Source organism: Aphelocoma coerulescens, chromosome 6, assembly GCF_041296385.1.
Source record: "Aphelocoma coerulescens isolate FSJ_1873_10779 chromosome 6, UR_Acoe_1.0, whole genome shotgun sequence".
Lineage (NCBI taxonomy): Eukaryota > Metazoa > Chordata > Aves > Passeriformes > Corvidae > Aphelocoma > Aphelocoma coerulescens.
The window spans coordinates 34,316,349-34,343,096 of record NC_091020.1 but is presented as its reverse complement, the minus strand read 5'-3'; the positions used below and the strand labels follow the sequence as shown (position 1 = coordinate 34,343,096).

The 26,748-nt window shown below is 43.3% G+C and overlaps 1 protein-coding gene across 2 annotated transcripts in view; it reads left to right on the top strand.

Annotated features, from left to right (window-relative positions):
• ADAM12 (ADAM metallopeptidase domain 12) overlaps nucleotides 1–26,748 on the top strand; it is a 185,940-nt gene that overhangs the window by 28,648 nt on the left and 130,544 nt on the right. For both annotated transcript variants that reach the window (XM_069020257.1, XM_069020256.1), the window contains exon 4: nucleotides 17,174–17,247. In XM_069020257.1, the coding sequence (XP_068876358.1) occupies nucleotides 17,174–17,247 (74 nt within the window). The remainder of the gene's footprint in view (nucleotides 1–17,173; nucleotides 17,248–26,748) is intronic.

Genomic DNA, 26,748 nt, shown 5'->3' with positions numbered 1-26,748 from the left:
CCAAAGCACACCCTGCAGAGAGGAATTAAAATCAATTTCAATGCCCACAGTTAAACATAAAGTACTACATTTCATGCTTTATTGAGTTTCTATTTATTACTTAATTTCTGGTTGTAAAAGGCTTCAACTGAAACAAAAAGATATTTCAAAATATTTGACTCGCTTTTTCCTTATGAGCTCAGTGTGGAATTGCCAACTGCTATGGGGTTTTGATTATAAAGGGAAAAAAGGGCTGGATTGGTTTAAAATGTGATCTGTGGGAGGCCTCCCGACCAAAGAGGATCTTTCCCAGGAGCTCCAGAGGAGAGAGAAAGGAAAGGAAAGGAAAGGAAAGGAAAGGAAAGGAAAGGAAAGGAAAGGAAAGGAAAGGAAAGGAAAGGAAAGGAAAGGAAAGGAAAGGAAAGGAAAGGAAAGGAAAGGAAAGGAAAGGAAAGGAAAGGAAAGGAAAGGAAAGGAAAGGAAAGGGAAAGGAAAGGGAAAGGAAAGGGAAAGGAAAGGGAAAGGAAAGGGAAAGGAAAGGGAAAGGAAAGGGAAAGGAAAATGCTGCTGCAGGGAGACCCACAGTCAGGAGCCTGGGAACACTGCATGTCACAAGGGCAAATTTAGGCTATGGATGGAAACAGTTGGGATTTTTAAGATGGAAACCTGAATTATTTGCTTTGTGCAGTTGAATATCTCCCATTTTATTGTCCTGCCCCTTCCTGTCTATAAAATGGGAATAAAGTTTAACCCAGGCAATGGGGCATAATTTGATTTTTGTAATGGCCTTTTCAGACTAAAAGTGTTACTTGTGTTCCTGCTCTGCCTGTGCAACCTTTAGGAAATAGGAATTTGCTGCTCTGGGGGAAAGAGGGATGTCTTGCACGTGTGGAAAAATCCCATATGTGTTGATGGAACAAGGGAACAGATATTTTCAAGATTTTAGGTCCCAAGGAATTAAAGAGGAGGAGTGTTTGCAATGCTGAGCATGAGGATTGCCACTGTTGCAAGCATCTTGTAGATATTGTGAAGAACATTAAGTGAGATTTTTACAGCATTTGATCAGCCTATAATTCAGTTTAGACAGTCACCTTTCTTTGATGGAGATCAACAGGGACATGAAAACACTTTAAGAAATATTTTGATTATTACTATTTTGGTCTATTATGTACCTCTCTTTTACATGTACATTTTTACATCTTTCAACGGTGCAATTTGATCACCAAGCACTGATTTAGTTTGAAAATTGCATTTATCAATATTATCCCACTTTCACACATCTTCTATTAGCTAATTTACAAAGAAAGCTCGATGTGTAGAATCGAAATCAGCTCTAATTTCAGAGCCTTCAAGGAATTAGTGTTTAGCAATTTCCCTGAATCTGTGTGAGATGGAGACAATGAGAGCTGGACTGGAGTAATTTCTTTTGTAGAAAGAACCACACTGCTGAATTTTCCTGTATTTATATCAATGTAGTGTGTATATCAATATCTATATATATAGCATATGTGTGCATATATATCTATATACATCTCTATACATACTGAGATCTATATCTATACCTATACAGCTGCTCTGTTTCCAGCCTTATCTCAAGATTCAGCTCTCAAACCAGGTTTTGAAGGTTTTCTGCAACACTCTGTGAGGAAAAAGCAGCTGAATAAGGCTACAGCAAGATCTGGCATTGAAATCAAATCATAAACTCAAGCAGTGGAGAGGGAAGATGCACAGCATGGAGTGAAACTCTTATCAGTGCTCTGCTTTTCCAGGACAGGTTATTAGGGAGGAGTTCCATTTAGGAGCAGAGGGTTTATCAGTGTGAGTCCTCATGATGGACTCACCAATGCCATCAGCTTCATATATGGAGATGGAGCTGTTCTAATTTTAGGGCAAGGCACTGGGGGGAAAAAAAGAGCATAATGTAAAAGAAATAAAGACCATTCCAAGTGTGGATATTATCTGTGCCATCACTACCCAGCTTCAGACTGCACAGGGATCAGCTGCTGCAGATATTTTGGCTGATGTGGATGAAACAAATGTCTTGTGGAGCTCTCCATTATTGTGTACAATATTTCCTATACTTCTATTATTTTGAGGCAGGTCACAAAGGGAGACTTTGATATTTCTGTGCAAAAAAAAAAAAAAAAAGCATTTGAGAATTCTTCACAGCCTTATTTACTAAACAATTTAGACAAAGAGTCCAGTCTTTGTTTGAAGGCTTCAAAGGCAATGTTGGCTTGTTTTCCCAGCAAAATCTTTATCTTTCTCAGTGAAAGAAAAATCAATACAACCCTGGTAACACAAAGCTGTGTCTTACCAAGGTATATTCCTCAAGCCCTGTTGGAATTCTGACATTGGCCATCACACTCCAGCCAAATTATTTGGAAATACCAAGAAGTGCTTGGTTTTGTTCAGCAGCCACTGTGTCATTTTATGGGTTTGCCTTCTATATTGTTATATTATATACAAATATTTCCTTGCCAGAGCAACGAAAGTTTCAAAAGTTCCTCATGAACAACAATGAAGTTGTTTTCATGCTCTGTCCTTTTGGTGTGCTGGCTGGCACCCGAGCTGGTGAGAAATTTATTCAGCATAAAATAAAGTCTTAGCAATTTATTGCTGTCGTTACTTATGCCACAGAATCATTCCTCTGCATCCCTTGGAATGTACAAATTTGCTCCTTCAATTTTAGGGAGCTCTTTATTGATGCAATGTCACCGTCACAGCCTTGCTGCAGGGAGAGGAAATAACTCGTATTTAGCCTCAGGAAAGTTTGTGTGTTCAAGGTGTTCTTATCTGTGAATTTTGATTTGCAAACTACAATTTGATGGAGTTGTTTGGAGGGAGCAGCTGCTATAACTCCTTTATCGAATGCATCTTGAAATTTAGGTTTATTTAAAAACGTGTGCAGTGTAAAAACAAGTGTCTGTTGTCTGAGGGGAATAATGCAGCATCCCTCAGCTCAGGCATCCCTCGGGGTGAGTGCACACAGGGCATCTTTGCTCTTCCTAATTCTTTCCCTAAGTGTAACCAGTTTATGCAATCCTCAGATGTTATTTTCTTGTTCCCCTTGAGGAGTTGTCCGAGTTCCTCTCTGAAATTCTTCGGTCTTGTGGTGATCAAGACTCCTCATTTAGGCTGGGATATGGCCCTAAAAAGCTCCTTCCCTCATCACCTCAGGAAATCAGCGCAGTGGGGGGAACCCCTGCAGAGCCCTTCTCTATTTATATGTTGATGAGCCTGGAGGAAAATTTCCAAAAATGCTGGAAATACTTTTAAACCTTCCAGAAGGCTCTGCCTGGCTCCTGTGCTTCAAAGCCCTGCTGACCCTTTGGGATACAACAGTGGCAGTCCTATCTGGGGACCATTCCCTATTTATAGGGACACTCCTGAACCTTTCCAGGAGCCTTTCTCTTTTTATTCTGCCAAAATATATGGCTTGGGAGTACAAAAACCAGCAGTCTGGTGCAATATGTCAACAATATGTTATTTATAACAGCAAAGTTTTATTCACTCATGCAGTTGAATGTGATTTAAATATGTAACGAGTGCAGCATTAAGCATTAAGCATTAAGGCTTTTTTTTTTTTTGGTAAAGGAGTGGTAATTCAGTAGTTCAGGTGCATATCTCAGTGAAAAGTTGGACTTCTTGCTGTCTGGAAAATCAAAGAGCAGTGTTGAATGGCTCAGCAGCAACAATGGGGTGCAACTTGTTCATTCCTTGGGAAGTGGTGGAGTCACCATGCCAGGAGGGATTTAAAAGCTGTGTGGATGTGGCACTTGGGGACATGGGGCAGTGGTGGCCTTGGAAGTGCTGGATTAAGGGTTGGACTCCCTGATCTGAGAAGTCTTTTCCACCCTAAATGATTCCATGATCATTAGGGTCTTTTCCAACTTAAGTATTCCAAGGTTCTCTGATTAATACCGTGGAGGACTCGGGAGCGCAGGTGGGAGGCTGAGGATCAGACATGAGGCATTGAATCTCGCAGGAGACTCAGCCCTGGGGGGACTGGAGGTGTTTCATAATAGCTCCTCCTTGAAAAATTACTGGGAAGGGAAACAGTCATTAAAATAAATGAGAGAGATAACTCACCCAGGAGAACACGGGAAGGAGAGCCAGGAATGCTGGAGAAACCATGGCTGTGGTGAGGAGCAAGGACCTGGGACTGTCAGCGTGGAGAGGAGGAGGCTGAGCAGGGACGTGATGGATCCTGCAGGGTGTAAATGGCTGCAGGAAAACAAGAGGCAGTAATTAGTTTGAGTGTCACTGTTAGATACGCTCCTGTCTAGCAGGGACAAGAAGAATGGCCCTACAAGGCAGCGAGGAAGAGCTCAGTAATAAAGATAATGAGAAAAGGATGTATTTACATGCATATCATGAGGAAGGGAGGCTTAAAGGTCTCTGAGTGCACTGGAGTTTCAGAACAGCCGGAGAAAGAGCTGCTAATGAGAGTGGTGTAGTTGATCCTGACATGGGGCAGGAGCCTCTGAGGCCCCCTAAGCCACATTTTCCGTGATTTGATGCAAAATGGAGACCGTTCTTTCTGTTTCATGAAAACCTCCTTTGTGAACCTTGCCATCTCTGCGTTTCAAGGGATAAGATTTGGATTTTTCTGGATTTTTAAATACCTGAAACTTCATAGGGAACACTTTTGTGCTGAGGGTGAAAAATGGGTGCCCCACAGCTTTTCTTTCTTTTGTAATTGCTGGTTTTGTACAACTTGGAAGCAGACTAAACAATACATAGACAACTAAAATATTAGCTCCTTTCTCAGCTGGGTGAAGAGAAAGTTCTTCAGCAGAAGTTCAGCCTTTTGTTCTATTACATTTTATTATTTCCCCACGGGTGGACACTGAAATCAGAGAGGTGGATCAGGATGCCATGGAGGTTGGGATATTTATTACTTGAAGAGGTTTGGTTTAGGCTGGAAGCTGTGGCTCTGAAAGGTCTCATTAAATTTTGTGCCGTGCTGCAGTTCTCTCTCCCCTGTACCAGGTCATTGGCTTCTGGTTTGGGGGATGGAAGCAAAAGTAGAGTAGGATCTGTACAAATAATGGAGTGAAAAGAGGGGGGAACACTGTAAATACAGGGTTGAAGGGTCTGTTAGCAACTGAGAGCTGCCCAGGAGGGTGGATAAGGAGTCCTCTCTCAGGATGGGATGCTCTGGCAGCCCGGGCTTTACATAGAAGGCCCTTGGAAGGAGGTCTGGTTCCATAAAGAACAATTAAAATAAAGGTTTTACCTTATAACTCGACTTGCTCCTCATCTCAGCTGCAGCAGCCACTGCTGCTCTCTCCCATCATTCCCAAGCTCCTCTCAAGTCCATTTTCCCACAGTCCCTGTGGACACTGGACTCCAGCATCTGCTGAGCTGCAGAGTTCTGTTCCTGCTCGTTCTTTCTGTGATGCTTGCTCTGCTCCATGGGGCTGACAGTGGGAAATGGAGATGTTTCCTGAGTCTCTTCTGCAGGATTTTTCTCTCCTTCCCACCCCTGTGCAGTCGGTTCAGAGCAGACTCAGGAATATTCCTGCTCATTTGCACTCTGAAGGTGAGAGCAGACTTTGCTTTATACTTCTATCACATGTTGCAAATGCCTTTGAGATGTTTCTTTCATTGTTATCTCAAAATTCTGTGCTCTATTGATTTTTGGATTTTCTCTAAGGGGCTGAAAATTTCAGCACTAACCCTGAAACCAGCTGAAATAATTGATTATCTGTTTTTACCTCCTCTTCAGTTATTTACCTCGTGCCCTTCGAAGGAGAAAGGCTGTCCTATTTCTCGATGATTTAGTGTAAAGCAGATCTTTGCTGAGTTTTAATATCAATTTATATAACCTTGATCCAGGGGTTATCTTTTGAGAGCCACGGGTTTATCTAATATGTCATGGAAGAAGTTGTTCTAGAAATAATTTTTTTATAGCTTATTCTTATTGAACATACGGGTAATGTGAAAAGAAACATTTTTTCTATAGGCTCAGATAGCAATTGAAAATACTTAAATTATCTCCAAGAGTAATTAGATGCCTAATGGACTCTATAACCAATTTAGATATCTTAAAATACATCTTATCATGAATAGATATTTTTGTATACAGGTTTTTTTTGTGTGGATATTAATGGCAATGGCATTTTTATCTGTGTTTTGTCTTTGCCTCTGTGGCAAGAAATATGCTGGTCATTAATACTTTAAACCTCTGGGTATCAGTCAGAACACAACATGTGTTTTTGTTCTAGGATGAGCTTTCTGAGATAAATTTACTGTGCTTTCCACACTCCTTTGAATCATTTGTTTTCTCCAAGAATATCAATGTATAGGTGGGGTGTCTCTGGGCAAAGTCTCTTTCTAATTAAGCAGAAAAATGTGAGATTCTGCCCCCAAGTTTCAGTATAATTTACTTTACTAGGAAATCTTCGGATTCTTCTTTCTTGTAGGGCACATTCCAGGATATAAAAATGATTCATGTGTCTTGGAAGTACAGCTTTGGGAAGTTTGTCAAGTTATCTTGAGTAGCCCAAGAGTGGGGTGAAATCGCCCTTTTCATTAGTTTAAAAAATATTAATATTTTATCTGCCTTTGTAGAACCCATTCATCATCTTCAAAAGATCATCAGAGACAAATTGTGGTTTGAAAGAGTGGAAATTAGACCCCGACTCATCACTCCTGCTTTGCATTCCAGTGTTTGGGATGCAGAAGGGAACTGGAATCCAGAAGCAAATCTGCGACTGCAATAACAAATTAGCGCAGAAGATTTAATCTGAGCCACATAATAGGGAAAGATGTTGAGGGAGAATGAGGCCTGAGCTCAAAGATCTTGGCACAGGCCTGGTGCAGTGGAACTGTGTGATGGAGGGGAGAGGGAGGCTCTGAAAGTGAAGAACAGCATATAAATTAAGCCAAATAAATTAAGTGATTCAAGCATTAATCTAGCCAGCCCTCCGAGTTCATTCAGAGAAGCAAAACATCTATCATTGCTTCTCTGGAGATTGTAGCACTGTCGAGAATTCAGTTTAGCCAGGACATTTAGACCAACCCTTGCATTCAAAAAATTTCTTAATTTTCTCATTGTCTGAAACTGATTGTATCTTTTTGCCTTTCAGTAAGTTTCACTTAGTTGCAATTACTTTGGCTTCAAAATCTTGAGATCGAATGAATTAATGAAAATGGAAAATCAGAACTCTTTCCTAATTAAGAACTGAGCTTTTCAAGGAATATGAAAGGATTTAATTTAGAGAGAGATGTTTGGAGAGCATGAAATGTGGCTTGAAGGAGATACATGTGCATTCAATAGAACTCACTGAGCCCAGCCAGATTTGTATTGACGGGAAACAAAAAGCATCTGAAATCCTCTTCCAGTGATAGGATAATTTATGGGCTTTTTTGAAGTGCTCTGAGTTGACTTTCAGTTCAGGGAAATGGGTGGCCACCTCTGTTTGTGTCTCAGTGGACACAGTTCCTACTGAATTCCTCAGTACTTCTTTCCTTGTGAGTTTGCTGAACCTTGGCAATGGGATTTTGGATTTGATTTTCCATGGCTCTGTAACCCTTCTGCATGGATGGGGGAAACCTCTGTCCTGGCACTGCTGCAGGTGACACTGAGGAGTGTAAGGAGTGGCTCAGATAGTGGCTCTGACCATTCAGAATGGATTTTATTTCCTATTATCCTTGAAATCCGGTTCTCCTGATCTGCTGCATCCCTGTGTGACACCTGGGGCTTGTGCCCTCCCCAGGCAGCTCCCACTGAGTGGAACATTACCAGATAGGACCTGAAGGATGGGCCATTTCTCATGACTGGAAATTTAGGAGTAGTCATCATCATCATTCTCCTCCCCCACAGTGCACAGCACGTCCTGGGTCCTCCACAAGTGATGGCTGCAATAATTGCGTGTGTGGAAGGGGAGATGTTTCCACAGAGGGTCAGGTTGGCTGCTCAGCTCCAGCTCTGCTATAAAACACGAGATGTGTGGGTGGGAAAATGCAGAGCTGTTAGCTGGGAGTACTCTCAGGAAGCATGGTGGGACAAAGGCAGTAAGGTGCCGAAAATATAATTGCACTGGGTAACGAGCTGATGAAGCCTTTGACGTGGTCCATGCTTGACCTTGGCTTTTTGAGCACACGGAGAGAATGTGGTGTTGTATTCAAACTTCTGGTAAAACGAGGTCACAGCCCCCGCTGTCCTTACAGAGAGGAGGAATTTTACTTTTCCAGATAGGAACAACCCAAACGGGATCCACTAAATTTGCACGGCACAGTCCTCAAAGAAATCCACGTACATTTAAAATTGGCAAATATCAACAGCTGCTCACTGCCATTATCATTACCCAAATTGCAGAGGACTGTCTGCAGTGAGTTCTGTTCCATCACGAAGGTTACCCAGCCCCAGTGCAATTGCTGCCTGCCTGCCAGCACTATGAAGTTGTGTTTTGTCACAATTTTCTCCAGCCCAGGCATGTTTGTTTTCTTTGCACAGCCTTGCACCAAGCATTGTTTAAGCAGCACATAATGGATTCCAACCAAGAGGTGCTTTCTGCTCCCATCTGTTTGACAGCCCAGCGAGCAGTTGTGATTCACACATGCAGTGTAAATACTGGGTAATGACTGGGGCTTTATTTGGAGCCAGTTCCAGGTTGTTTCATTCCTGGGCCAGCTTCTGGACTGGTTTCGAGGCAGGGAAAAATGTCTGATCCCGGGCTTGAAGTTTTCAGGTGTTCAATGTCCCTCTAACAGAGTGACCTCTCTTGGTGCAGAGGTGATGGTAAAGGCTGCCAGGAGCAGGAGCTGCCACAATCTTCTCAAATCTCTAAGGCTGTGTGGCATCCAGTTGCCTTTTCTGAATATAAGGCCACCCAGGCATTCCCCCAAAAGCTCACAGGGTATTTCTATTTTGACCTTTTGGGGCAACATCGCTGGCAGTGCCCAAGGCCAGGTTGGACAAGGCTTGGAGCAACCTGGGATAGTGGAAGGTGTCCCTGCCCATGGCAGGGGTGGCACTGGATGGGATTTAAGGTCCTTTTCAATCCAAACCAGGCTGTGATTCAGTGAATACAGTGAGGAAAAGAAATATTGGGAAAAATTTATTTTTTAGCCCATTTTTAAACCAGACTCTTCAACAAGTTTTTTGTTTTGCTTTTTTTCCCCTGTTATTAAAAAGATCTTTATATTTACAGATCTTTCAAAAACTCAGCTCTGTATTGGTGTAATCAGTCAACCTCCTGGCCACCCCCTCAGGTGTCAGGGGACAGGCAGGGTCCAGCCTTTCCCACCAGTTTAGGGAATGGGATGTGATAGGAAACACACCGTTCCATCAGGCTGGGATCCAAAAGCTCTGCTGCTCCTGACCTGCTTCCAAGCTGAGATCTTACTGCTGGTCCTGCTGGGCTGGGTGGGAAGTCCTGCACTCCACAGAGCCACATCAGTACCAGCATGGGCAAATTTGGGGATCTTGGATAGATTTGTGGAAACAGCCCTTGACAGAGATACGGTGTGTTTGGGATGCACCGCAGTAAATGAGGGCTGGCTAAAAGCACACGTATTTTATTATTATTTTTATTGCTTGTTCTTACTACAAAATCGAGTTCACACTTTGGTGCAGCCATTTCCATTCAGTCAAAACCAGATGCTGTTGCATTTTCCTTTCTTCCTCTTTCTTGTGGCCTGTGAATCCAAGGAATCCCCCGCCCCCAGATGCGGAGCAGACTCCTCACAGGTCACCAGGCACTCAGGGAAGGGCAATAAATACACACCAAAGGCTGCTTTGGGCTGGTTTGCATCCATCCTGCTGCAAAGACTCAGGAAAGGCTTCCATGCCTCCCCTGGCTGGTTTGTATTCCAGCACTCATCCCTCTCCCAACCCACACCCTGAGCCGGAGGATCCCGGAGCTCACTCCCCATCAGCTCTGTCAAAATGTTGGCAGCACCAGTTCCCCTTTTTCATCATTCACTCATGTTTGTTCTCAGAGCTTGTTTTTGAAAATCTTTCAAAGATTTTTTTTTTTGTTGCAAGGTTTGTCCTGAAAAGGGAATATTGATTTTGACCTATTTTTAACCAATATAGTTCAGAGGATAATTGGAGAGCTGCTGTAAAAACCAAGGCTGCCCTATTTGCACTGCTTAGATTTAACTAAAAAGAAAGAAAGAATTTATTTCACTTTTTTTTTTCAAGTATGAAGCTGAAAATTTTCTGCTAATCCCTTTTTAGCTGGCCAAATACACCTAAATATATTTTAATGTAACCTCAGTGCCTGATCAAGAAAATACGGTGCAAAGGTTGCATTCAGGTTTTATGCCTGACTTTTTATTGATGCTGAATAAATTCACAACATAACTCAGCCTGACAAGGCACAGATTCCTTTCAAGCATCAAACCAGTTATTTTGGATTTGCTCCTGAAATATTTGCTCCTCGGTGTTATGACGTTTGGAACATGTTTTAGAGAGGTTATCCTTTGATTTTTAAAAAAATGTAAATCAGGAATACCTCACAGAAAGGATGTAGCTAAGTTGTAAGCATGCTTTCCTTTTCCAGGAGCAGTCATTAGCTTTGTATTCCTGCATGGAAAGCAGGAAATGGGGAGCCAGAGCTGGGTCATTTTATTGATTTTGGTCTGGCACAATGAGCTTCTCGGTTTCCTCTTTCTTGAGCGTTGTTTGCTTGGATTTTTAACTCTGGATAGGGATCCTGGGACACCAGCAATGAGCAAGGAACTGGGAATTTAAACAGCTCTTTATAGAGATTCAGAAATTCACAGGACCATCATGTTGCCAATGCCAAGATGCTGCCAAACAACGTGATGGGCAGGGCCTGGCACTGCCACTGCTCTAGAGAAAAATATGGATATTTTTCATTTTAATTGAAAGTGTTTCTAGCTTATGAAGAGAAGTTTCCCAAATAAGGTTCCCAAGTGCTCCTATTTCATCTGTATCCCATGAGCTCCATGGTGGGGTTTTCTGCCAGCTGGTGGAAGGTTTTCCTGCTCATTGCAGAGGGGTTGGACTGGATCATCTTTAAAGGTTCCTTCCAACTGAAACCATTCCATGATTCCTGTAAGGAAGCCAGGGGGAAGGGGCAGAAAAGTTGGTTTAGGACCTCATCTGCAATGGGTTCTGCCACATCATGCGGGGCAGCAGGTTTTCAAAAATTCATAAATTATATATATATATATCTATAAATCTTCCATAGATTTATACTATGGCAGTGTGGGGAGCAGGAAAAGGAGAGGGTGGAAAAGCCTGACTATCTCCAAGCAGCAGTTTCAATTCACTGTAGGAGTTAAGAAAAAGAGGAAAAAATTTTAAAAAGGAAAACAAATTTAGCTATTGTGCCTTCCAGATAGAGGAATCTTGCATCTCTTTGTACAGTCAGCAAGAAAGCAAAGATCTGATCATTCTGTGTTCAAATAATCACTTTAAAATAAACTTGGGGACAAACTGGAAGTTCTTTGGTTTCCTACATTATTGGACTGGCTCAGCCAATTTGTTAAGGGCTTGAGAGTCTTTGCTAAGCCATTAAAGAAAATACAAAAACAACTGCAAAAGGCTCTTCTCTTAGTTGGTGCTCATTATAAGCAGCCACAGGGATAAATCCTTCTCATCTGAGAGCAGGGAAAGCACAGCTGAATTTGCTGCCCCCAGCAACCTGCAAAAGCCATAAGAATTAAATGTTTATACTTTTCGTGTCCCACACATGAAATATCGCTTGGTCTTGGAGGTGTTTGCAGAAAACACTGCACTTTGTGTTCACTTCTAAACTGAAGCCAAAAGAAAACCAGGAGATATTTCTTGTTTTAAGAGCACTACGTACAATTTACAGCATTCATTGGGGGTTGTAATTATATTAAATGTATGTATTTTGTAGACATACTGCATTTGTTGGATTGAGTTCCAGTTCCCGTGGTAAGATTCCCTGAGTGACTTTATTTCTTACAGATTTCCCAGCTTCTCCCTTTTTGTGTTTTATAGATAATAAAGGAATAATATCAGCCCAGAGATCTGATACTGTAAACACACCTTTTAGCACCAATGCAGGACGTCAGTGTGGGACAAATGAGGGAAATTAAAGGTATTTTCATACCGATAGCAAAAAATGGCATGGAATTTTTCCCTACTGGAAAAAATGGACTCTTCCCCCAGTTATGAGGTTTCTAATTCCTGGTGTTAACTCTTCTGATAAAGGAAAAAACATCTCTCTTTGTGGACATAGCTCAAAAGTCCTTAATTTCCAGAGCTGTGCTTAGGACATAACAAAGTCATGACCCTTAGTTTTGTGCACAGAGGAGAAAGTAAAAAGGGTCATGGAATCACAGGAAGGTTTGGGTTGGAAGGGACCTTAAAGGTCATCTGGGGACCTTAAAGCCCATCCAGTGCCACCCCTGCCATGGGCAGGGACACCTCCCACTGTCCCAGGCTGCTCCAAGCCCCCATGTCCAGCCTGGCCTTGGGCACTGCCAGGGATCCAGGGGCAGCCCCAGCTGCTCTGGGCACCCTGTGCCAGGGCCTGACCACCCTCCCAGGGAACAATTCCTGCCCAATATCCCATCCATCCTTGCCCTCTGGCAGTGGAAGCCATACCTCCTTGTCCTGTCCCTCCATCCCTTGTCCCCAGTCCCTCTCCAGCTCTCCTGGAGCCCCTTTAGGCACTGGAAGGGGCTCTAAGTTCTCCCTGGAGACTTCTCCAGGTGAACACCCCCAGCTCTCCCAGCCTGTCCCAGAGCAGAGAGGCTCCATCTCCCTCATCATCTTCATGGTCTCCTCAGGACTTTCTCCAACAGCTCCATGTCCATATCCTGCCCCAGAGCTGGACGTAGTGCTCCAGGCGAGGTCTCTCCAAAGTGGGCCTTACTCTTACAGCAAACATCAGTGATTTTAGCACAGTTTAAAACTGTGGATCAGCAAATGTTCCCAAATTATCCCCTGGTAGAGTCCTTTGTCTGTCATGTCATTGAATCTGGTTTGACTTGACGTGATTTCTGCCTTCAAAGTGAAGCCCAGGCTCTGTGAGGGTTTGCTGCGTTTTTATTTATCTCCCTGTGGAATGTCAGGAGCCACGTTGCATACAACCAATTGCCATCCATAATTCTCCTCATAATTATTATTTTTTCCTTTCTGCCTCACCATTTTTTGGCCCGTTTCAGCACTGCATGGGCCTAGGTCACTTTGGCCACATGCAAAGCTGAGCCTGTTGCAGGGTTGGCTTTAGCTAAGTTAATACCAGCTGTGGAGGGCCTGGAAACCTCTTTGCTGGATTTAACAAACCTGCCTATTTCAGTCTGACCCTGTCAGGATATAATTTAAAACTTTGAAACCAGAGAAGCAAAATGACCTCTTTTGGTTCTATTTCTTGTGCTGATCTCTATCCTCAAATACTGTATTTAGACACTGGATACAGCTGAAAATGAATTTCTGTTTCCAAACGAATTAATGCTGCTGGTTTGAGTTCATTTTCACTCTTTTCTTTATCTGTAGATATTTCCCTTTATTTCTATTATGTAATTGCTAGAATTTATTTGAAGTTGTGTGTGCTGATCTAACTCATGTATCTCAATCCGATAAAATCCTTAACTTTTATAGAGAGGAAGCTGCAAAGACAGATGTGTTAGGACTCCCCATTCCATCAGTTTTCTGCTCTTCAGATGTAATAAGAAATGACTTGGAGTCTTCTCTCCCAATCCCAGCAGGGAGTTTGAAGGGAAAAGCTCACAGCCTTGCACTGGGATCACAGCCCAAAGGAAGGGGGATCCAGCAATAATTAAGATTTTGCTCAGTGACAACTCCTTTGCATTCAAATTTCAGAATGGGCATCCCACCAAGGTGAACAAATCTTCTCCAGATGTATCTTCTCCACAAGTATTTCAGGAATAAAAATGGGTTATTTTGAGGCTAGATATCATTATTATTAGACAGTATTCCCAACACCATCCCTATATTCACAGGGAAAGCCCTTAATCCTCAAACTGTCCTTCCTTTTTCTATATGAAGATCAGAAGATCGATGTGATTTAAAAAGGAAATAATAAAAGTAGTACTCAAAGAACATGTACTAGTTAAAGTAGATTTACTGCAGAACTTTTCTGACTCAGAAATAAGCTACTGGCTCATCATCTTCTAGCTAATCAAGTACTGATTTATTAATTTTTAAAGTCTGCTTTATCAGTGAGAATTCTTGCTTGACCTTGACTTAATGTTTCACTAATTTCCTTCAGCATATTGAGTTTTACTAACATCAATTCAAACCAAAACCCCTCAGCTCCAAGCAAGGAAGAAGCAAATTAAGGGGGGGAATGCTTTTCCAGGTTTTTTGATACAATTTGATGCAGATTTTGGAAGTAAATCCTCTAAATAAGAGGGAAAGTTACAGAGATTCCTACTTCAATCATCCTGAAGTCAGTTTGGCCTCTTAGGAGATCAGGGAAAAGCTTGTGTGCACTGATGAAATCTTCTCTTATGCCACAAAAAAAAAAAAACAAAAAAAAAACCCAAAACATTGCCAAAAAGGAAAACAGCAAACTGCAGTTTTAGAAGAGAACTAGAAAACCTGAGTCTGTGGAGAAAAGAAGGTAGAACCACAAACAATTCTTCATTATGGTTTAAATAATGCCACTCTCATCAGGTTCACTTGGCTTCCACAGTCAATAATATTAAAGGGATCAATGTGGGAATAAGTTGTGGCACCAGCACAGAAATTATTTCTGTGGCTCTTAAGGAAGACTTACAGCATATGGCTCTTTCTGAAATGTTCTGAGCAGGAGACTGTACCCCCACAAGGTGCTTTTTTTGATTATTCTGAGTGGAAAATATAAAGCAGTGCTCTAATATCTGTATTTATAGTCATTCCCATTTCACCCTGCAACTCAGTTTTGAAAATATTGATTGTAAGGGGAGGGTATCACAGTGTTTAATGGGATTCAAAATGAGCTTTTAAGGGTTTGTGGCAGAAATGTGCAAATACTTTAGGGGAGACTCCAGAACCACTGTAAGAAAAATCCAAAAAAGCCCAAACAAACAAACAAACAAAAATCTGAATTGATTTCACAAGTGTATGGATTAAAGAAGAGGAGGAAAAGCCAAAACACAAACCTCAAATGCCCTTTCTGAAAGATACTCATTTTTCTTTACCATTAGAAATTTATAATTTCAAGTGTTTCTGTTTGTAGTCACCCTAACACCTGTGCAGTGGGTAATTTTTGCTGCATTTGTGCTTATGAATTCCAGTCAGACTAAGAAAAAGTATAGTCTCATCTCCTCCCAGATGGAAAAGGAGGAAATGAGCTATTTGTTTGAAAGAAAAATCAATGCTGAAGCAAGATTCTGAACCTGGGTCTTGTGCAAAGCAATGCAGCATCCATAACTGGGGCCATTATTGTGCTCCGTGAGAAGAAGTTTCAGCTTTAGGAATTCTCTGAGAGATGATTTTGTCTTGTAACAGCCTGTTCTATTCTGCAGCTGCTTTTTTAACTTTGCAACTTTACCAACATCAATTGACTGTCAAATAAGTACCACTGTGAACTCATGAATAAACATAGTTGTCATTTCCATATTAAGAGGGCCTTCAGCTGAAAAGAATCCATTTGTGCCACTGCAATATCTTAATTATTTACTGTGTTATATTGTAATTAATTGTGGTTTACTCTCTCAAAACTCCATATTCTGTAGATCTCACGGGTTTTGGAAGCAATGCACTAATATTAAAGTCATAATCAACACTGCTTCTAAATATTCATGCCAATAAATGACTCCCATGTGTTTGCTGAGTGCCAAGGATAGTCTGAAGCATTTATTTAGCATTCTAGTGGGATCTGGTTTCTGCAGAGTTCACAGAGATGCAGAATTTCAATGCTGTTGCTGGGAAAGCACGTTTGGATTCGCACGAGCAGGACACTTTGGATAAAGCAATGGTATCCCTGCCAGTCTGGGCTTAACAAAGCCTGAGAGCACTGGGGAAATATTTCTCATTTGAACAATTTTGTTTAGTCTATGACAGCCTCCCAATAATTTCACTTTTTAATAAACATCTCTAATTTTTCAAACAATTTGAAAATCACTGCATTCCAAGGGCGGGGATGCTCTGTCTGTCACAGAGGCCTCACTGGGGCTCCGCTGTAGCAATCCCGAATTCAGACACATTTCTCAATAAATCAATTAAACACTAGAACCCTAAAATGATCTTGCTGCAATTGGCTGGCATAAATCTCCAGAAAAGCGTCTTGAGTGTAGGGGAACAGCTGATTTATGGAGCTACTGTGGGAATTTCAAACAAGGAAATGCTGTCGCGCAATCCAGTGAGTTTGTTTAATGAAATGTAAGTTAAATGTAAACAGTTTTAAAATTTATCTGAGCCGAGACTTTTGGATCAAGAGTAGCCAGCATATTGCAAATTGTGCTTTCTCCTTTTCCAGAGCCTGGGTAGGTGCATTGCCCCTTCCTGCAAGTTTTTAGGCCTCCTCTGCTTCAGATCCTCTCTCACAGCTCTCCTCAAAATTAATGGGTTTACCTTTGGATGCTTGAGATGAAAAAGAACTTGGTTTTTATAATCAGGGGAAAGGCAATGTGAAGATTGCACGCAGTCATGATGGTGCTGAAAATGCAATCCAGATGTCCTGATCCATGCTGGAGTGCAACTGGGATTTCCACGGGCTCTGTTGCTGATGGCGTGTTTAGAAAATTCTCTTACTTACTTGTATATGCATAAATACTTTGTCTATTGTTGTCACAGAGATACTTGATAATACTGTCAACCATATTTTTATTGATATTTCACTTTTTTTGCACTTGACAATCCTTAAGGGTTCCTTTCAACTCAGGATATTCTATGACCTTAATTGCTGCAACACCACATCTTTTTTTCTTTTAAGATAAAAATTCCGCCTTATGAAAAACTTGAAATGAATCTTTAAAAATTGGAATACAGCTTGGATATTGGGCAGGAATTGTTCCCTGGGAGGGAGGGCAGGCCCTGGCACAGGGTGCCCAGGGCAGCTGGGGCTGCCCCTGGATCCCTGGCAGTGCCCAAGGCCAGGCTGGACATTGGGGCTGGGAGCAGCCTGGGACAGTGGGAGGTGTCTCTGCCCATGGGAACTAAACAGTTCTTAAGACTCCTTCCAAGAGAAACCTTCCTTTGATTCCATGATGTGCATTTCCCTGGCAGAGCTGGGTGCAGGATGATGGACTCTGGGTTTGGACTCAGTCAACTCTGTTTCTTTTTCAGAACCACCCAGCACTGCTGCAGTTTGTAATTCAAGCTGAAAATAAACATCTGGTCATCGATCTGGAGAGGAATGAGTAAGTACCCTGCTGCGTGGTCACTTTGTACTCTTGGAGGAGGGTTATAATTTTAAAATTGATGGTTTAAAATTAACCTGGGGCCAGTTTTCCTAGTGGTCCCCTATAAAAAGTCCCCTAACAAGAGAGTTTTGTTCCGGTTTGGATTATGGGTATTGGTGCATTGCTGATAGAGCAAGAATCTCTATGGCTGTGTGCATTTATGTGGGGCTGAAAATGGACATGTTGCCTCTCAGGGTTTTCCTGTGTATTTGATTTGGATTTGTCCTCCTTTCCTGTGGTAAGGCCTTTTATTTATAGTAATCTGGAATATCCTACAGTCTCTGGAATTTTCTGGGGAGGACTCCTCTGTCCTAATGCTGCCTGCACCCATGATTTGCTCCATGCAGCGTCCATCAGGGATGATGAGTCAAGACACTGGGCTTAAGCCCTGCTGGAATGTTAAATGGAGCTCTCTGGGTTTGCTGGCAAGGGGCTGATGATGGGATGGTTGTGCTGCTCATGAGGCCCAGGACCAATGCTGGGCTTGAGCCCTTGTTTGTGTGCATCTTTTCCCATGTGCTCTTGGCAAATCCTGCTCATGTCCATGAGTTTGAGAGAGGGATCAGAGACTGCTGTGGACATGGTCCCATGGGCAGAGTTTTTAAAAAGGGATACAAAACCCTACAGGAATGAAATCACTGCTCTGGAAGTCCATGACAAATGGAAAAAGTCATCAAATTCTTTGTCTACCCCACAACTGTTCTGTTTTCCTCTAAGAGAATCTCAAGGATATGTCGTGGGAATCCAGATCAGGACAACTGCGAGCTGTTTGTCAAAGGCAAACCAAAGATCACGCTCAACCTAGGGAAAACTTTTTATAACTGTTCCCAAGGATCTGTGAGTTCTGTAGGTTCCCCTGCTGGGGAGTCAAAGCCACAAAGGTATTTTTTTCAGTTTAATAGAGAGAGCATGGATGGGAGCGATGCAGTTTTATCTGTTAGGAGGAAGGAATGTGCCTGTGAAAGCAAATGTCCAGGGGAGGCCAGGGACATCCTGCCTCGGGCTGGGGATGGACAACTTCAATGGAAAACCACGGGGCACCTCTTTAGTCCTCTGGAGCAAAACAACGCAAGATGCTTTTTATTCCCAGTCATTTGGATGAACCCTAACATTACCCAGCTGTGAAGAATTCCAGTTCACTTTATTATTCTCCATCAAGCCCAAATCTTGAGCTTGCTTTATATTATTTTTTATGCTCTTTAGCTGTTGAAAACCTGTCCTTGAAGGGTGTGTAGATCCCCCATGCATAGGTTGCTGTGTTCCAGTAACTAGAGGAGAATTTAATTCCTTTAGTAAACAGGGATTTCACTTTATATTCTCTTAATCTTTGTCAAAGGGTGTGCCTTCCTGCAGGAATGGGAAGTATGCAGCAATTGAGGAAACTATTTACATTCCATGTCAGCGATTAAAAGAACATAAAAACATAAAAACCATAAAACTGCTAATACAGGCTTTGCTGAACATACCAAACTCTCTTGTACCTGTAATAAAGTCAGATTTAGAAGATTATAAGATGCAATCTCTACCTCTTTTAGAAGCAGGACAGGAAAGTGCAATAAATTACCTCTATGGGCGTCTGCCTGACTGCGTGGATTTGGAGATATTGAGATCTGCTCCTTAAGAAATACAACATTTATCAATTATTGTTTCTCAGCTGGGGTAAACTGGGATTGTCTTCTTTAGTTACTGAGGTGTCCAGCTGAAGATTTGCATTCTGGGAGAGTCATGTGTGGTGTTGACAACACGAGGTTGCTCATCCCAGCAGCAGCAGCTTCGAGGCAGTGTTGTGGAATGGGACACTCAGCCTTGCCTGGGTTTGGCATTCATAGCACACGAGGCAGTTCACAGATCCCAAACCACAGGAAAAAGTTGGTCGTGGTTTTGCAAAATCATTTTGCCTTTTTCTTCAGAATTTCTGACTTTGATTTTCCTAAGAAATGATGGTCTGAGTGTTGCAAGTCCGTGCAGAACTTTTCTCAGCGTGTGCATCTGTAGGTCAATTTTTTGTTACTGTAAATCACAACCACGCACTGGTCTGCAGGACTGAGCTGTGCTTCCCAGGGAAAACCATCCCAAGGTCTTTGGGCTTGTCTGTGGAAGTCGTGCTCATGTTCCTTCTGCCTGGAGTGCTGGTGTTGGGTTTGTTGTCACTGGCACGGACAGACAAGTGGTGACACGGGAGGTGAGGGGGCACGAGCACCCTGCTGCTTCCAGGGGGTCTGCAGGGGCATGGGGTGAGAAGTAATGCCCAGGAGAGAAATGAGAGCCTGCATTTCTGCAGAGCAAACATCTGATGGCAGCAGGCCAGGCTGGGTTCTGGACTCCAGAGGTGGGAGAATCTCATCTCCCTGGGGAAGGGAGCGATGTTCCCGTCCCTGCTTCCTGGGAATCTCCAAGGATGCAGATGAGCACACAGCCCCTGCTCCCTCTTTCTGCTGTTGGTGTGGAGTATGCAGCTCAAACGCCCTGCAAGCATTGAGCCATTACTCACCTGCTGCAGGTAGGAGTGGGGAGAGAAACACAAACACCTTGTCTGGAGTAAAAAGTGGCCGCACACGAAGCTCTGAGACATGTGCTGTTATCTTTCTGTGGTTTCATGCAAAGCATGTTATTCCTTCGAGCATGGTGGGGGTGGAGGTGCATGGGACCCCTAAATTACATCATTTCTGCATTGGGTCATGCAAAAAAAAACCTGGATGTGATTTTCCATGGTTAGGAGGAACAGCTGCTTTGAGTAGTCTTGACATTAAACTCCATTTATTGAAAACCTTAGAGATTTTCCAAACCTTGAGTTATATTTCAAAACATCATTCAGATGCATTAGGCAACCCCAAGTGGGGAGCAACGTGTGAAACCATCTGTTATCTGTGGAAATACTGAATGTCAGTTTGGTGTTTTCTGATATTCAGACTCATCAAAATGTGCTCATGTGTACTGGGCAAGATGTTCTGAGTGACTTCTGGAAGAGTTACTGGTACCTGCCTTTGCAGCCTAGGGTTTGAAATCTTCTCGATGGCTTGCAGCTGTTGAGATTACTTTTGTGGATATTCATTAAATACTTCAGTGATTAATTTCCAGGCACTGCCCATCTGTAATTGCAACCCCAAAATTATTTGTGGTGGATTCAATTTGTCACGGGCAGAAAACCTGCGAGTGAGCTCACGTTGCAAGTACATTCCTTACCATGATTTAACTGCAAAAGATGATTGCACTCCTGAGAACCTTCAGCTCTGAAGGTTTAAATGTTTTAGAAACACTTGTCATATGGAGAGATTTCCAGAATCAGCAAAGCATCGATCAGCTGCAAAATAAACCACTTTTTGGAGCAGCTGACTGGGCTGGGGTGCATTACATCAGCAATACTGATGCTCTGCTGGTGTGCAAGGGACAGTAATGTATGCACTTAGAAATCCTTGAAAGTTGATTGCAGCATGTGGGTCTTAGAGGGAAGCAGTTCACGGCTGTGTCAGTGAAACAGAGCCCCTGTAAGATTAAATCTGAGCTGGAGAGTGGAACAGTCTGTGGCTACTGGCTGTTTGTCTGTGACTGGAAACGTTTTGCACTCTGTCAGGGCTAGGTCTGTATACAGCAAAGCTCTTAAGTGTTCTTTTAACTTTAAACATGTGAGCGATCCAGGTAAAGTCAGCGGAATTACTGATTTTCAAAATTAATTTCATGCTTCCATGATCTGCTGACAAAGGTCATAATTATGAATGTCAAAGAAATGTAACTCTGAACAGATGCTGGAGAGCTCTCCCAGTGCTGACTCCTGTGTGTACCTGAGGCTGGGGCACAGAAGGATAAAAAGCTGAGATAAGTCAAGTAGGGAGGGGGGATGGCTTTGCCCCAAGGACATCAAGAACATCCCAGGTGTGTCCTGGACAGTTTCCTTCACTGGGATCTCGCTCTCCAGCTTTGCAGAGGGGGCACTGAGGGTGAGATCAGCGTTGTTGTGGCTGGTGGGCCACTGGCAGGGTCCACTGGAACATGGCAATGGAAAGAAAAGGCTGGAATATTTTAGAGGAGCTGAGTTCACTCTTCATTTCCCCATCATTTTATGCTCCTTTTCGTCAGGTTTATAGCCCAGCCTTAACAAAGCAATATAAAAAAGGCAATATATGAGGTTACATTGCTGCCTTTTATTCCCTCTGTAAAAATTCTTCCATTTTATCAGGAGACAAAATCCACCTCAGGCCATGGTATAAGCCTCCATCTTAGTCTATAAATCCCTTAGGATCCCAGAGATCTCAGAGATTTAGAGCATCTCTGACTGTCCCCCTTGCACATTTTCCACTTCTTCATGGAGACACGGTACCCAGGATGGGTTGGGATGTAATGGCCCCATGTTGGAGGTCACTTTGAAAGCTTTTCCCTACGATTGAGGAGGCTCCAGCAGCATTCCCTGGGCTGGAAATCAGGCAGTAGCCATCTTCATGCATAGTGCTGATGTGACCAGTTCCAATGAGGCTTCAGAGTTCAGCAATATTTTGTTTTCCCTTTTGATTCAAAGAAAAGAAGTTGCTCTCTCCACTTTTCTGCCTGACCTCCCTGAATGGGAACACTGATTGGTGTGCAAGTGACATTGGAGCTGGATTAATTTAGCAGGGAAACAACCCATTCCCAGTGCCAAAGAAAATAGCTGACAAGATTTGTTAATGAACTGACATGCTTCTATAGAATCAATGGCTTGAAATGCGGATGGAGAAACAAATCTAAACAAACAAATCCCAAACAGAGAGCTGGGACCTGTCAGAATATACTTGCTATTATAATCCTGTGCTGTGTCTTAGCCAAAAAACTGTGACCTCAGCCTGTTTTATCTGCAAGTGCTGGAGCTGGCAGCTGTACTGCAGCATTTCAGCCTGAGCTGACAGTTGGGATTTCACTGTAATTGAAGTAAAAGTTTCACTTTAATGGAAGGAACAGTTTTTCCCCTTCTGCAATGGCACCAGTCAGATGGTCTAAACCACACTGAAATGTGGCAATTCAGCTACCACAGCTACAGCAAAAACGGGATCAGTCTGTGGCTCTAAGGGTACAGCTATTTCCCACAGGTTTGTGGTATAAAAATGAAATATTTATCATGGACACTGAGAAACCAAGGTTTGTTCTGTGATTTTTAGCAATGGTAGGTGAGGTTGTGTGGTCAGGGCTACCTCTGGCTGTGTCATTTTGGAGTGAAAAGGTTCAGCCCCACATGAGAGAAACTGCTGCTTTCTTGGTCTGGTTCTTTCTCTCCTTACAATCACAGAATCATAGAAAATCTTGGGTTGAAAGGGACCTTAAAGACCATATAGTTCCAACTCCCACAAACACCAGGAGTTCCCCATAAGGAGTTCCAACTCCTTACATGAACACAGCAAAAGAAAGGAGCAATGAAAGAAGATATTTATGTGCTGATATGCTGGAAGTGGAGAGGATAAAAAGACACAGAAATACAAATTCTGAGACCTTTTTGTGGCTGACTGTCATGATGTCTCTCAAGGTCAGCCTTCTCTTCCCCATGCCCACAAAACAGCAGGGTAATGGGGCTGTGCCAAATTCCCTGGAGAGAAGAGAGAACTGTGTCCCACTCACATCCCAAACCCTGGTTTTGGGGGCAGATGTGGGGTCAGGGGAGTCAGTGCTGCCCTGCCCCTGCCCTGCAGCCTGGGCACGAGGACTAATGGATCAAACCCTTTTCTTTGGGGTGGGAAGTTTCACAGTTCTGTGTGTTCTGCAGAACTGCAGACCTTGTTCACGTAGTAAACAAAATCAGTCTGATGGGTGGCACAGGTGCTGGTTTCTCTGCACGAGTGTTTTCCTGAGTTTCCAGAGTGTCATCAGCTGGCAGCTTTGAGCCAAGTCAACACAAAGTTTTTCTTGTTCACTCTCTGTCAGTCAGAGCAGTCCACAGCTGAACCTTCCAATTAAAGACAGAACAATAATCCAGACGCACAGAGTAAAACATTTAGTAAAGAATTAGCCTGCTTTAGGTTCCACTCTCTGAAGACGTTGCAGCAGCCGGCTCCAGTTCTTTCGGAGCTGTGTTTGAACCTCCCCTTGCAGTGCAGAATGCGAGGTTTCCAGCACTTCCCTTTGCCGTGGCTCAGCAGAGAGGTCGGGAGCAGAGCTGGCCACGGGCAAGGAGCAGGAATGTTGTTCCCTCCTTCCCTCTGCGGGCGGGCTGAGCTCAGCCCCAGCGCCGTGACAACGAGCACACGGCAACATGCAATCCTCTAGGAGAGTAAATTCATAATTAAGGGAGAGACAGGAGATAAAAACCTTCTGGAAACCTCATAATCTCCTGCTGATAGTGCAGCCCACGTGGCGAGGAGCGCTGCGTGTCCCAGGTCGCTGTGCAGGTTGGCAGGAAAAGGATGGGAGGGTCCAGCTGGAGCCAGGCTTGGCTCACAAACCTCCTGAGGGTTCCTCACGTGGTTTTTCTATCTGCTCCTTGGGCAGCTTTCAGAATCCTTTTGCTTGTTGAGGTTTTTAAAATTTGTTCCTGACAAGAGTGAGCAGCGTCTCGAAGCAGCGAAGGGGAAATGCTGAGCTCTGCTCTGCAGCCTCAGTGCCCGGGCACTGCTTGGGGTGTTGGAGCTCCTCCTCACAACACCTGTAAAGAGACCAGGCCAGACCCAAGAGGTTTCTCCTGATTTTCAGGAGCACTTGTGGATATTGCTTTCTGGCTTCAGAAACACAGGGAGGACTGTAAATGAGTTTTCGAGTCAAAACTGAGGGTGGGCAGGCCCTGGCACAGGGTGCCCAGAGCAGCTGGGGCTGCCCCTGGATCCCTGGCAGTGCCCAAGGCCAGGCTGGACATTGGGGCTGGGAGCAGCCTGGGACAGTGGGAGGTGTCCCTGCCATGGCAGGGGTGGCACTGGATGGGCTTGAAGGTCCCTTCCAACCCAAACCATTCCGTGATGTTATGATTTATGGAATTGTCCCTTCCCTGAGTTTGCCCCCTGGGGTTTTAGTTGGGGGTCGAATGTAGCAGAAGGGAGATAACAGGAGCAGGAGGAGAAAGACTTGGCAATGTGTGTCCATGTCAGAACAATCTGGGAAAAGATATCACAACATAAAAAAAATTTCAAAAAATAAGATGCAAGATTTAGGATTCTTTTTATCATGTCTTCCATTCTAATACTTGAGATTCATGTCCTCAAGGTTTTTCTGCTGTGTCATAAGTTTTTTTAAAAACCAACAAACCAACCAAAAGCAAACCCCTGATAATATTGTCACAGTCATGCTTAAATCCTAAGGTTTGGCAGCTTTGCCATGCTGTGGCCATGGAATTTAGATAAAAGTCTTCCCCTCACATCTGCACCAAGTGGTTTGTGTGTGGAGGTCCTGGGAGATGGCTTTACATCCCTGTAGCCTTAAAAGAACAAATTTGTATCACTAACTGAGTGTAGGGATTTTTTTAAGGGGCTAAGGATATGGCCATGCTGTTCTCCTGAAGAGTCCATACCTCAGTTTCCTTGAAAGATCTCCGTCAGGAGCTGAGTGCAGCAACTTCCACATAAATGTTCATCTAATCTGTCTCTCTTTTCCCATTTTTTTTTTCTTCCTTCTCTCTTTTTTCTTCTTTATTTTCTCTTTTCCCCACCTTTTCCAAGCTCCCTTGAGAGGGATTTCCAGGTGTGTATGAATTTCCATAGGCACAGCAGGGCAGCCTTCAGTATTTCAAGCATTTCTTTCCTGCCAGGGCTGCCGGGAAGGTGGCCAATGTGCACAGACCCCTCTCTAAAAACCTTGGGGTCCTCCTCTGTCACAAAATCCATGGAAAGAGGAGGGAAAGCAGGGGAAAGGAGTGAATGTGTCCACAGCAGAGTGTGATTCCTGGATGTTTCTCTGGGCAGGATCCGATTCAACATCCCTGATGTAACGGCTCCTTTTCCATTGCTCGAGCGCGGCGTGCGTGACTCAGGCTGCAGGCATGTCTGCAGAGCTGCCTGCTGCAACAGCTGGCTCTCTGCACCTACTGAGGGGAGCTTTGCCTCTTCAAAAAATTAAAAAAAGGAGAAAGGAAAAAGATAGAATGAGAATGAAGAAAAAAAAAAAAAAGAAATGAGGGAAGAAAGACAGAAGAAGGCAGGTGAAAGGTACTTGAGGACAAGATTTTTCTGTGTATGGGGCTGAATTTAGAGGAGAAGCAGACACTTTGCTGGACTCTGAATTTGAGACTCTTTCCAGAAAATGTCCATTCCTTTCCAAGTGACAGAGCAGTTTCTCAGGGCTCCGAGGATGGCAGAAAATGCTGCTGGATAAATCCAAACCCATCCCTGGCTGAAGAGCACGCGGGGCCGGGAGGTGCTTGCTCCCTGTCCCAGACAACCCATGTCCAACTGCCCCGCAGGAAAGGAGGGATCCCGCATTTATTGATCTCATTTCCTCCCAGCAGAGCCTCGAGGATGAATTTGTTCACATTCTGAGAGCCTCGAGGATGAATTTGCTCACATTTTGAAGATGAAAAGCAGCATGCGAGCGCGGAGTGTTGCGATATCAGCCAAGAGGGCTGATGCAAAAAGCAGAGTCTATATGAAGAGTGGGGAGGAAATACATATATGGAAACGTAAGCTTGGCAAGAGGGTGCTTTTTTTCCCCTTCTTTGATGTCTGGCCTCAGTAATCCAGACAGATTCCTTCAAGAATTGGGTCCAATTTATTCCTGTGCTTTTATCTTGCTACCTGCTCCTTGTTCATTTGAAGTAGCTGTGAAAAGCCCAAGTACCTGGCTGTGTGTGGAAGTGTGCCTTTTGTAGGAATAAGGGAATTTGAGAACACTGGAATGATCCCCCGGAATGGGACTATTCCTGGCAATTTGTGCTTCCCAGTCCTCCTGGGAGGAGAGCAGAGCTTGCCTGTTCCTTCCTCTGCCCCACATATTTGCAGTCTCTCGGTGTTGCTCGGTCCAGGAAAAGCACAGTGTCCTCTTCCTATCTGATGCTCTTCCTTTCCCTGAGGGAAAAAAGAGTTATGTTCAGTTACAGCCCCAGTTAGGGTTCAGTTTCAATGCAGTCTTTCTCATGTTACATATTTTATCTGCCCAGCATAGTCTGCTACAACTTATGTATAAAAAGGTCATGTTTTATTACAGTTTTTTTCTGCAAAAAGAAAGAATAAGAAGATGTATCTCCTGAGCTCTGATAAAATACGTAAACTTTTGGCTTCAGAAAAGCTGCATATGAAATTTAGAAATAAAAAAGCAAGCTCCATCACCAAATTAATCAGGAATACATCTATACAGCCCACTCTGACTTCAGGGGAATGGCTGTCCATTCACATCAGAAATGAATTTGATACATTTGAATGTTAGTTTTACTCTGGATATTAGATAAAGAAAAAAAAATACACAACTGGACGGGAATTAGGAAATGGAAGTAGAAATATTTTTACAACTTAGCCTGAAAACCATGGAAATGAGTTTTCTTTACACACAGCCCCTCAAATACAGCTTAGAATTTGTCAGCTGTGC